Source organism: Schistosoma haematobium, chromosome 4 (genome assembly GCF_000699445.3).
Source record: "Schistosoma haematobium chromosome 4, whole genome shotgun sequence".
Classification (NCBI taxonomy): Eukaryota; Metazoa; Platyhelminthes; class Trematoda; order Strigeidida; family Schistosomatidae; genus Schistosoma; species Schistosoma haematobium.
In genome coordinates, this window is record NC_067199.1 from 28,845,541 (window position 1) to 28,859,624 (window position 14,084).

At 35.7% G+C, this 14,084-nt stretch overlaps 1 protein-coding gene across 1 annotated transcript; it reads left to right on the plus strand.

The window, feature by feature from the left end:
• Window positions 1-1,526: 1,526 nt before the first annotated feature.
• On the plus strand, window positions 1,527-10,641 carry MS3_00010937 (uncharacterized protein; the record flags this gene model as incomplete). The annotated part of the gene is made up of 4 exons (XM_051219349.1): window positions 1,527-1,585; window positions 2,234-2,312; window positions 6,963-7,204; window positions 10,437-10,641. 4 exons carry the CDS (start codon window positions 1,527-1,529, stop codon window positions 10,639-10,641), a joined length of 585 nt encoding a protein of 194 aa, XP_051066709.1.
• Between the last annotated feature and the right edge of the window lie 3,443 nt (window positions 10,642-14,084).

The window sequence follows — 14,084 nt, forward strand, 5'->3', positions numbered from 1 at the left end:
AGCCCCAAATTGGTAATAAACGTAGTAATTTATTTATAGGTATTTGGAAAAGTGATATCGAAGCAATCCGCTCAATATGCACAACTAACATGAAGACTGTGTAGTGTGGCGTCGAGTTGCGGTTGATTATGATCACCACTACAGGAAGACTATATGCCAGTTAATCAGTAAGATCCCCCGTAGGCCAAATATCAGAAGGTAGTTGATCGCTGTAGTCGAGATGTATTTGTTGGCGATCTCGTGGTATCGAAATAATACCGATATCGTGCCAGGTTACAAATTGGGTTACTGAGCATAACCGAATTCGTGCAAGGTCACGAGCAACGGAAGAATGTATGTATTTTGGTACCCTTAAACAAACAAGTACGGTAATACAATCCCTGGTACAAATGGTTATAATAATAATTGTATCCATTACACCAATCGCGTTCTCTTGATAAAAGCAGGTCACTACAACTGATCGAACGCAGCCCTTAATGTCAGCAAAGGAAAAAGTAAATCTTTAAAAATGAATTTGTACTCAGTGAATAAGCTAACAGTTATCTAAACTTAACAGTTGAGAACAGAACGCATTTGTGTTTAAAATGACAGTTACTAGGCCCCTGTCTTGATGTGGACGTCAACACTGGTGTATAGGACATAACCATTTGGCGAAGCCCATATGTGTGCCCTCGATTTCACTAATACGAAAAATCTGTTTATCGAATCCGAATGAATAAAGCATGATCAATTCATTCTCTGACTTTTTTGAAAGTTCCAATGAGTGTTGACTCGTCAGAGAGGTTCCAACATTTTTCTCGGTTTCTATAGAACTACTTGCGAAATTTAAGAGAAATTCCAAGAGATCATTTTTAGATTCGGAGATTTCTAAATGACTCAGGTACGACAGAAATAACGCTACCGATGTACATTAACAAAATCACCTTATTTCCTGGAAACAATAAATTACCATTAAAACGTCAAACATTATGACATTGTACTCAAATGAATACATTATGATTGTAATTATGAAATGAAACAACCCAGTCAGTTCACCATAAATAAGTGAGACCAGTAAACATGAATCCTCAGTTATGTAAAAGTATGGTAAATGGAGATAGTACCACTTATCTCAAATATGTAATAGCTGGGAATTTTTTTTATTGTGAAGGTATTCCATCGAATATATTAGGAGGATATGACTGCAAGATAACCTGTCGTAAAATCTCGTTAAGCGAACATTAAAACGAGAATAACTTAACTGATTACCATTTCTATTTGTGAATATTAGTATTGTCATTATTTTCATGCTATGATATAATACCAAATCAATAGGACTGGAATTCGGCATATGTATACTCATTAGTGGAAGGTGAAAGAAGACTATCGACTAAATGCATATGACAGGCGTCAAATACCAGTTTAATTTCTGACTACTGATTTTGGAAGTGGAAAGCAACTGATTTAACTATCCTAGGTGTTAATAATCTTAATAAAGACTGGAGAAATTTAGTTATTCTATTGCTTACAAGATTATAACGTTTTGCATGGAACAACGCCTACTGATGAAAGCGATTAAAATGCGTGTTCAGAGTGATTTTCAAAGGTTAGCTATATGGAGTGGAAATGAAGTCACAGGACGTGTTACTGGTTTACATCTTGCTTGAAACCACCTATTGTGGAAAAATGTAGTATAATCATTTGCATAATCGAAAAAAACTCGTTTCCCATACTTCACATCTAGTAAATGAGAAATATAACAAAAACAATTTCATTGAATTATCAATATCTTTATATTATAACACGAATTCACATGTAATTTTATTTCAACAATTCTCAAAATATTCAAGTCATACTTCAAACATTCAGAAACTGTTAATAGAAGGTAACTATTTTTGAACGATAATATCCGATACCAGTAATACTCAGAAAGAGGTTAACACTTCCATGAGGTTTTCAATTCAACACTTTTATTTATTCCTCTTTGCCTGTAATGAATATTGTCCACTAAGTAATTTCGTTGTACAACATTTTGATTACTTTCTTCTCCTTTCAACTCACAAACACTACAGGTTAGATTAATATCAGAATACACTATATTGAACTCACGAAGAAGTGGGAGTAGTACACCACTTGGTATATTCGAAAATAAAAGTGCCCGGAATATCACTTATAATTTTGTGTTTGGAATCAAGTTATGCTATGACACCAGTTACGTAACGGGTGATGTGATCCAAATACAATTTACTTTAAGTACAGATACATTGGCTGTGAATACACAGAATGTTGTATTTTCAATAAATTCTATGGTCCAACCACCATCGATTATTCCTGTAGGTTTACTTCATTTTTTATTTGTTAGTCTAATCTAATCTAAAGCACATACTTCGATAATATATTTCGTTTAAACAACTAACTTCATCTGATGTTATCCTATATATATTACATGCATATCTTGAGTTAATGATCGAGTTGCTACTGAAATATAGTGTATCTATATGTTTTTGTAGTTGACTAGGTGATCGAGATGGAATAAGGAATAACTGACCAAGTTATCAATGTAATTACAATCTAATTGATAATTTTATTACTGGATTAATCCTGAAAGTGCTTTTTTCCTGATTTACTACTTTCTCAAACAGATTATAGCAGAGACCTTAAAACAACTTGACAATTTAGAAATTTTACTAACTTTTCGAACAAATGAAATGTTAAATTGATAGCTCTGAATATTCAATGGTGACTGAGAAACTGAAAAAATAAAAATTAATAGAATGCAAATCCATAAAATAGAATGTTAAATTGAATTTGTCTACTTTGAAATATCATCACCAGCATGCCATTTAATGATTTCAACTGAAATGAGCGTTGTGTAGATTGTTTATGATAGTAAAGTGATATGTTTGTGGAATACTTTATTGAGATGTGCTCAGTATGGATACCCCGAACTCGATGATACACATTGAAAACACAAAGACTGGTGGTAAGGATTTATTTGACCCTGCATATAAATTACAATAATATATGAATACATTACATCTTATATGATTTCTTTAGTCAGATTAACTGACGGATTTGCATAATTCGAACTGAGGAGTATTTATTATCAGGTAATTAAGAATTAAATGTGCGAATACAGATTTACCATATCATACAATTAAGCATCTATAACCAACATATGTAACTAATTAACTGAGTTATAGAATTACTCCTCAAAATGTGATTCAATATCACAGACGACCGATTTCACATGTCAGTCGTACTCCGATTGTGATTTAGTCATTGCTTGCAATATCACATATCTCACGAAATAACATGGGATCCTTTTTCCGTGATATATTTGTAGTAGCCTAATGAATAGGAAACTGTATTTCTGATGTTTCACGAATCAGCATGAATTACTTCTTCATAGAATAGACCAATGAATCATATCAGTACAAGTTTAAATACTGCAGAGGAACAAATCACGTATTTAGTACAAAGGAAACAAGTCTGATCATGCTATTGTTATATCAGTCAGTTAAAGTGGATCCGATGTTAGGGATATATGTGTGTAGTCATCTGTATCCGAGTGTGTGAGAAAATGTGATTTGTGCAATGTGTGAGAGTGGTGCTAATTTTATCGGTATTTATAGTTTTAAATTATTAGGTTTAATGACATAATTTGTCTGTACTAAATACCTGTATTATAGCGTTGAGTTATCCTAAACAATTCACACATTCAGCCATCTCCATGATGTCTACTATAAAGCAACATTGATTCACTCATGGTAAATAAATCGTGGAAACATTCTGAATTCACCCATAAAGAGAATGAAGTGGTCGTTGGAAACAACTGTAAGATAATCGTTCACTGTTACATATTTTAATTATAGATTGTTTTGAAAAGAAAAGTTGTATGAAAATGGTGATAATGATTCAAGAACGATCTAGATATATTTTCTTTCTGAAGTTATTTTGACTTTAGTATTAAATATTTGTTTATCCTATTCCTCATATCTGTTAATATGTCAATTATTCTACAACCGTTTATTTGTAAATATTCTGCTGTTTTACTTACAAAAAGTGAATCATCGAAACAACTGTTATTTATCTGCCTAAAGAATGACATTACATAAGAAAGTCACTAATCGAGTAGAAAAACATACTGGCATTTATGATGGAAGTTTTCGCTTCTGTGATCATTTCCTAGATTTAATTAAAAGCTTATCAGTGTTAAGCGGAGATAAATTTGGCTTAGGGGAGCTTTCATCACTCGGCTTGAATCCTAATGGCCGCGTGGAGAAAGGAAAACACATTCAAGATGCCGATATCAGATGACCAGCTCAACCGAATACTACAACAACAGCAAGCACAACTTGATGCACAAATGCGGTTGTTCAAGACTCTGACGCAACAACTTAACATCCACTGCTCGAGTTCACACGCTATTTCAAGTATGTCTTGTGATGCAGCTGTTAGCAGCATCCCAGAATTCATCTACCACTCCGAAAGTGGAAATACCTTTCTCGGGTGTTGCGAAGATGCACTTAAAACAGAATTCCGTAAACAAGATGATGCGTGAATGACTCGATAGTGGATGAGTAAGTTTAAAGCAATGAACATCCACATTTTGCTGGTCATATATTGCCACAGTTACCTCAAGTGTTCAGTTTCAAGGAGACGGTAACTCAATTGTCAGAGATATTCGGTGAATCCTCACCATAGTTTAGTATTCGATATCAGCCACTAAACTTGGTGAAACGCGAAGCCGATGAACCTGGTGGTCTGGCAGACATCATCAACAGAGTGTGTGAACGGTTCAAGTTACGCTCATTGACAGAAGACCAATTTAAATGCCTAATATTCATCAAACCTCTTCAGTCACCACAAGATGCTGAGATCAGGACTGGACTTTTAACTCGACTGGATCAAGATCCAAACGTTACAATCAGGACATTGACGGATGAGTGTAAATGACTACAAAACATCAGACACGACAATGAGTTAATTGAACAGGTAAATCCTAATTTAACCTGCAGTAGTGTTAATACTATTACTGGGTTAAAAGCTCAGAATCCGAGAACAACTTGTTACGAACCAACTACTGTCTGTTGGTTATGCGGTGATTGACATTATATACGATTCTGCCCATTTAAGAAGCACAAATATCAGGCGTGCAACAGACGTGAACATAAAGAAGGAAAATTTCCACCAAATCGTACATTCCAGCCAAAGAACAAACATAAACATCATCGACATGTGATGAAATCAGCCGAATCTAAATCTCGTGCTTTGGTAACGGCCTTCCAGACAGATCATGACATTCAGAGAAAGTATGCTTCTATCCAGATTAACGGCATATCAGCTCGTCTTCAAATTCACACGGCATCCCATATCACCCTAGTGTCTAGAGAATCCTATAACCTGCTTGGGAAAGCACCACTGAAGCCATCTAAGAAAACTGTTAAAAACGTATCAGGAGGTGTGCTAAAACTAGTTGGCAAATTACATTGTAAATTTTCCTACAATGGAATTAACTGTAAAGGAATATGCTATTTGACTAAACGGCCGAACCTTGATCTTCTTGGTCTAGATATCCTAGAAAAACTTGAAATAATGGATATACCCATTAACAGTGTCTGCAACATGTCGTGTTCATCAGTGGACACGCGGATAATTGCAAAAATAACAGGTCCAAGGCTTCCGTGGCAGTACATACATTTGGACTTCGCTGGTCCACTTCATGGGCAAACTTACAGTTTGGAAGCTGATGCATACAGTAAGTGGCCAGAGAATTTTCTCATGGAGCATCCAGCTGCAAGCTTCACAGTCAGAAAACTACGTCAACCACTTAGTCGTTCCGGGGTCCCAGAATTGATGGTTAGTGACAATGGAACCCAGTTTACATCCGCTATCTTCTCAAGACTTTGTCAGCAATACCCAATCAGTCATGTCCCAACACCTCAACTCCACCGCTAATTCAATGGCCAAAGGGAACGCTTAGTTGGTACATTTAGAAATGCTCTGAAAAATGAAAGGAGGGACCACCGAAGGGATGTTAGAGAGGTTCCTGCTTATTTATCACTCTCCACCGAACCCTCAGAAGATTAACACGGTCTCTCCAGCGGAATTTCTACTTGGCAGAATAATACGAACGTATTTCGATGTCATCCGCCCGTGAGTCTCAACGAAACGTACTGATGGAGAAACAGTTCGATCGACATCATGGGGCATAAAGACGATTGTTCACGGTGGGTGTAAAGGTACTTGCTATGGATTATCGTGGAAAACATCCTACATAGATAGCCGGTCGGATCGTGCAAGAGAAAGGGAATGTGGTTTATGAGGTGTTAGTTGGCTAAGAAGTTTGTATACGTCGTGTCAAGCAAATGAAATCAACTTCGATAGCCATCAACGAGACTCGATATAGAAAACCTCTTGACGTTCTGCTAGACACCCTTGAAATAAAAAAGTCTGGAAGAGACAGGTCATTTTCTGTGCAAGCAAAGAGTGATACAACTCCTTTATTGCCTAGATGATGGATAAATCGAAACCACAGGACAGGCACTTGGCTTTAGTTGAACCGTAACACCATATCCTACGAATATGCTCAATGGGTAAGTGTTAGCAGGACATAGATTCGATTAAAGCATGTTCCATGCATAATTGCGTTGGTGCACGTTGATTGTCTGTTTCTTATTCAATCAGCGCTAGTCGATACTTGGAGAACACTCTAGAATCTTCCCGTGCAAAACTATAAATATATTAAGGTTTCTCTTATTGTGCTTCTTACTTTCATATACCCTTGTTATTTGGAATACAATTCCGTTCTTGTTCTGATTTGGGGACTTATGGATTGAATTGGTGTCCAAGAATAATAAGCAATAGAAATAGCTGGGTCGTAATAAGAGAAATTATAACATGAATGTAAACTGATTTTAGAACTTTGTAAACTATGATCTGTCTCATTATTGCTATTTGTAAACTCCTCCTGAATACAGCCCTCCAAAGTTCCAACACTTACGATTGAAAAAATAGAACCACGAAATTCACAACCACTGGTCAACTTTACCGCTATTGTTGAATGTCGTGTGAAATTTTTTGAGGATTTAGTTTACACAGCAGTCACTCTCGTGATACAAGCAAATCCAGCTTATGGTATCATAATTAGAAAAAATATCCAGACAGTTGGATATTTATTAAGAACTATGGCTCCTGTTTCGCCTTCTTACATTACGAAACCGTAAGTAATAACAGTTAAGTGTACCCAATTTATTTCCTCTATGATAATTATATGTATAATTATCCCTTCCTGTTCCAAATTTCAACAACAAACAAAGCAGTTCTCATAAAATGGGATCTTTCATAATTAAGATTATTAAGCACAGAAGAGTGAAAACGACGAAGCTCAGATGAAGTAGAATAATGATGTGTTAAATGGTCATCAAGAAACATCTAGCTAGCACTCAACTACGTCGTTCATCTGCACAAATCCAACAAAATAAAATACTTCAAATTTTCCTTCATACATCTTGAAGGGTATAGTGATTGCTTGTGTGGATAGGCTTTGATCAGAAATCACTAGAGTGGTAATTATTTAAAAACTGACTAAGGCATTTTCATTATATTTCTAAACTAAAATATTCGCGGAAACTTAAACTTGCTTGTAGATAAAAAACGCTCCTAAATAAATAACAGAAACCTTTTAGAATCATTGTATAAAGAAATTCGAATGATTAGTGGAGAATGCACGTGCAAAAATATACACAACTCCAGCTACACATATTCAGCTTCATATCCGAATCTATTTTTAACCGATTTATAAACTTGAAGTGGCATGTTGTCAAGATTTGAGAATCAGATATTGAAAGGAAGTTATGTAATAATCGTCTGATAAAAAGTAGTGAAGATAATTGTCCACTTGATTGCGAGTAAGAGCAGGATGTTCAAAACGTGTAATAATTGCTACTTAATAGTTGTGAAAACAATTGGAAAGTAGGAATAATATAATAAAAATAAAATAGATTATGGAAGATAGGAAGGGTGGTTAAGATCATGGAAGAATGAGGGACTGAACATACTGTTTGTGTACGGAATGTTTACGCCTAAGCTGGTGGACGGCAATAGTCTCTGCTGTACATAAGTTTTTCATTTGAATTCCTATTGAGATGACTCTCCTGACTGTATTTATGATATTGAAGCAGGCTTTTGGTGGGGCGGAGTGGCCGGAATCGACTATATACCCAAAGATTGAGCTTTTGACTGATTATGTAATTCTTTGTGCAGTCAGACAAGGTAATGTTCACAGATGTGCTTCGAAACAGCTCACTTTGTGCAACCAATTTAAGCAGCTCCAAATGAGCAAGTAATCTGACAGATGTATATCCATTTCGCCCAACGTGAGAACTTATCCTTCACACAACTTCGAATCAAAAGCCGACTAGAAAAGATAATGCGAAGTTCAGCTGAATAGACATTTTTCTCAGAGATCTTGAGAGTCTGTTTTTCAGAAATTCTGCTGCAATATTTCCTCTAAACTGAATGTTCATGACGAGATCCTTCTTTGGTGCTATGGACACGCTTTCGCGTCGTTGTTTTTGCTTCAGATTTTCCCCCATGAATCTGGATAAATATCCATTGTTGATCAGTATCTGCTGTAGTTTATTAAGTTCTATATCGATTGTAACTTCGGTACAGATACGTCTAACCCACAAACAGAATAGATCAGATTTCACTTTTGTTCCAGTGGGAAGAAACTTTGAAAATACATATAGTAACCATTCCATGTTGACTTTCTATATATCGATCTTCATAGAGAATCGTCAGTTCTTCTTTTTACCAGAACTTCTAAGAAGTATAATTTTGAATCTGATTCTGTTGTGAACTTAATTGATTGATGACAGATATTAAACGCATGCAGGATATCTGTGACAGTGATATTTTTATCAGAAATATTGAAATTGTGGTCTAAGTATCTCTCGTATAGATAGGAGCTGTCCGAATAGTGTTTTCCAGATTAGCAATAAGGCAGTCATCTAGAAGTGAGCCAAATGATGACCCCGTCGCTACGCCTTCAGTTTGCCTGTGGGACTCATTGTTAAATTTAAATGGGACTTCTAGAGCGCATCGAATAAGTGTTCCTTTTAAATATTATATTGGAACACCAACAAGGAATTTGTTTTATTCGATACAATCATGTAGTAGGCAAATTTTTTCCGCCATAGGTACATTCGTCATAGGATTTCAGCTAGCCATTTTGCGATGGTATGATATGGCGAGCTATTCATATCTAATATAGTACGTACTGGGGTATCTTTCTTATTTATACCGTCATACAATGGAATAATTCGTCCAGTTGGTCTACGCTTTTCATAGAGGTCTCCACTGATAACTGATTTCTTTTTACTTTTCTTAATAATTTTTGGTAATTTCTGCTCACTTTGACCTGAACCATCTTTTTGAACTTTTTCACTGTCCATCACTTCGACAAATTTTAATCAGTCCAAAAACTTGCTAGGGCCGGTTGTTCTAGATAGTTCTGTAACTGATCTGGATCTAGGTGAAATTGTCAGTTGTTTTTTCATCTTTTTAGGTATTTTTCAGGGATTAAATTTTGTGGCTAATAAAATCAATCAAATTGATATTTTCAATGACACATTGTTACGGATAAGTGATATTAAGTAAGAAAAGTAGGAAAACTAGTGATACTTGGTTTTAACGGCTAATCTTAAAAAAATCTATAACCGATGTTATATCCTCTCTATATCAAACCTTATCATGATGAATAGTGAAGCGGACTATCTGTGTATCACACGAGTTTTACTGGAATACTCTACTTTCCTTTTCTTGACAAAATCAAAAAAACATATACCTTTATTATATTTTAACAAGTCAACTATAATTTAATTGACCTATTTCTTCATTTATAAACATCATTAGGATTGGAAAATATTTTGATGATAATTCTCACTTTTATTCATAGGTAACGTTGTCATCAGTACATGACAATAATTGGTCGTAAAAATTATTTCAATTTACTAAATGTATCCCTAAAACTGTTTGATCTTCAGTTGCATATTAGGGAGGCTACACAATCAAGGGTGAAATTAGTTCATTCAGTGATTGGTGAATATATGTTCTTCAGTGTAGTGTCTTAATAATGAAAGAAAAGAAGTTAAAAACTCTGTTTTGGAGTACGTCGTAGAGTTGAATCATTCAATGATCATAAATATTGATATTTAAATTGGGAATAATATTTCTTACAACAATCATGTTTAAATTAGACACAATCACCTACTCTCTGTTATTCATCTGAAATCAGAGTTCACAAGTAGTTTTATTGAACACTAAACTATCTGTAAGCCAGAAAATTTAAAAAATCAATAAATACATTAATATATCTTGATTAGTCTGAAAGTTAATAATAAATATTCTTATTATTACTATAAACAGTATTTTCTTCTTGATTATTACAGAGATTCAATTACAGCACAACTTAATACGGTATACTTTAACGAAACATGTACTGACTCTCAGTGTGATATAGCATTTCGTTATTCAGTAATGCCAATCACCACCATGCCATTCGTTATCACCTTCAAGCTTTCCACCCTTGGATCTGTGTTCACGAAGACATTAACAATCACTGCTCAAACTAACTATTCTATTCAGATGGTATGACTCAAATTTTCATCTCAATTTTATTCAACATTTTGTCTCAGAACTATTTCTCATTGATTTCTTATTGCTACGAGTGAGTAACAGACACACGCACAGCTTACAGAGTCAGAAGGGGGGACTTTTATATTTTAGTTCGACTAGGTGTTGGGAATTTTGACAACAGTATCAGAACTACTTAGTTTTTGAAGGTGGATCCCCTGATAATATTTTCGGAAGCATCGTGAATTAAGACATGTTACAATTCATGCCGTACTGGTTTCATGAAAAGCAGATCACTCTAACACCAAGATGTTAGAGTTATAGAATCATATTTGTTGTCACATACTAATGGTAACATTTATTTTTAAAGGAACACCGTATTGCCAGTTTGGAGCTGTAGAGATCGTTGGATTTTATGGAAGTCGCCAACCGATCCAAGTTAGACAGCCACTGAAAAACTGGTAGCACTGGACAGTCGTTTCATTATAGCTTGGGATCTCTCGAAAATCCACATCCAATAGCCTGAAGTTGAGAATCGCGCCCAGGACATTCGGCCTCGATCGAAAACGCCTGACCTTTAGACCACTGAGTCGGAATCCAATAATGTACAAGTCTAACTTCAATGAATCCACGATAGTGGGCAACGATCTCACATTGACTTCTTGTATCAGTTAATTTATCCCCAATAGATAGAAGGGTCTCATGGTTATGAAAATATTGTTATAGCTGTGGTAATGAACCATGTTCACCTGATCAATACTAGCATTCCTAGTGAATCCCATTTCAAAGCTGTATGTAATAAAGACTGGTTTGATGTTACAGGTTTTAGTCCGAAATGACTGGATATCAGAATTAGGCAGAGACGCTTGTTAGAGACGGAATTTGATTTCAGGATGATAACCTCATGAAGCCCAACATACATAAGTAAGTAGAAGTAAAAGTTAATTGACTTCCAGTTTTTTTTCAGATTAAGTTTAAATTCATGATCATATGTATTGACTACGCCTTACAATTAGGATTTTGTAAAGGATTGAAACGACTCTTCTATATGTTATGGTAGTGTTTTTACTTTTATGTTTTACTGAAAATGAAAATTTACTTTATTTTCCTTTGAAAATGTTCAACACTAACTCACGTTTGCTGATCGTTTTAAAGCCAAGGAGCCAAGAACCGCAAGTGCAATTAGTATCCCTTGAACCGATGACTTCTAAAAATCAACTTGTACCGAACGCCTATACTTGGCTAAAGTTATCCTTAATTCCAAAACCCAATGTATGGGGGACAATAGATTTTCGACTTTATGCACCAGGTTCCTTCAAAGAATACATATTTTTAAATCCACGATTCAAAACTCAATGCTCAACATTACCGTTTATCGGCTTATCAGCAACTGCTATAGATAATATGGTTTATATTAACGTGGAGAGAACTTATTACGAAGGTTTGTTTGTATTTATTTACCGAAGTTGTTATCGATAGATTTCCTTTATTAATAAATAGTATGTTTTTGCATGACTAACATGTTAATCACGACACCTATCAAAATAATTCTTCATCAATTGATTCTTATGATTTTTTTCTACAAATACTGTTGTAGTAAAAGCATTTGTAATTTTACGTGAAATACTCCCTCTTAGAAAATTGTCAATAAGTTTTCCTTTCGAATATAGTATGACAGGATTGGTCCGAAAGCATAGTGGTTTCTCGAAGGGTGCAGTCTATATGAAGAGTTATTCAAGGAAAACACTTAGATTCGGTTCGGGTTAAATTGAGATTTCTCGGTAATATGTATTAAGTCCAGATGAAATACAGATAAACAACTAGAAGCAATGCTAATCGAAAAGAAGTTACTTATTCAAAAAGCCAAAAATATGACAATATATGAAGCACTGTGCAGAGGATAGGCAACACCTTTATAAAAAACAGCAATCGAAGTGTTCATGGGCCAAATTTGATAGATATTTTCTATTTCCAGGGAATTTTCTTTTATCCCACAGTAAACAGACGCTCATAGTATCCGGCCAACGGATATTCAGTAACTTACGTAGACAATTGTTTAAAAATACTTGTACCTGTTTGATGACGCTTGTAGTAGTCATCCACGTTTCAGCTAAGCACAACAGAACTAATCGTACTGACATTCGTATTGCAGATAGTGACTTTGAAGTTGATTGAGAGTTGATTTGAGTTTCACATGTTCTTCAATTTAGGAATGCTGTCCCCGCTTCGCCAATGCCCACCTTTACGTCTGTATCAAATACTCCCTGTTCATTGATGATGTTTCCAGGTACGTGAGAGTTTCCACCTCTTCCACAGCATCTTTTCATCTAGTGTGATTCGATTGGTGTTCTCCATGTTGTCTTTGAAGACCTTGGTTTTTCCCTTGTGTGTGTTGAGGACTATTGATCCAGAAGCTGCTGCTACACTATTGTCTTCATCTGCATTCGTTCGTGTGTATGGGAGTGAAGAGTCTGATCATGTGAAAAGCACAAATCGTCTAGCTGCATGCAAGCAGTCCGTTGTATTCCGTGATTCTCCTCAGATGTCCAGGTCTTAATGATCCAGTCAAGCAACAGTGGAAATAGAAATGGAGAGAGTAATCAGCCTTGTCTGACACCAGTTTTCACTTGGGATGCATATGTCAGCTGTCATTCATGCATCACTTTGTACTGTAGTTCATCGAATGAATTCCGTTTGATATTGACGATCTTCTCAGGTACACCATAGTGTCAAAAAGTTTCGATACAGTTCTCCTATCCACACTGTCATACGACTTCTCATGGGCAAGGACGTTGATAAATAGTGTCTAGTTCCATTCAATTGATTACCCTACGGTGATCCGTATTGTTAGGATTTTGTCTGTACGCGACCGATCCTTACGAAATCCAGTCTGTTGATCTTGAAGTTGAACGTCTACTGAACTTATCAACCGATTCAGCAACACTGTCGAAAATATTTCCTCGTATCGATAGTACTGTGACGCCTCTATAGTTCTCACATTTGCTCAGATCTTCGTTCTTTGGTATCTCGATGAAGTGTTTCCTTCTTTCCAGTATGTTAGTGGTATTTGTTCCTTCTCCAAAATCCTCCTGAACAGAGTGTGAAGCATGTTTGCAGTCACTTGTAGGTCTGACCTCAGTACTTCAGATTGAATATTGTCAGGACCTTCTGCTTTCCCACTCTTGATTTGACTGATGGTCATCCAAATTTCTTCCATCGTTGATGGAGTGACAAATATAGGAATGTTTATGTGTGCCGTTTCGATATCCAGTGGATTCAGTGGAGCTGGCCTATTCAAGAGTACCTCAAATTATTCTACCCACCTGTTCCTCTGTTCTTGAGTCTCGGTGATTGCCTTATCTTCTTTGTCCTTGACTGGTCCCTCTGGTTTACTATATTTCCCTGTTAGTGTTTTCGTAGTGTCATATCGTTGTTTGATATTTTGCCTGCACTTACATCTTAGG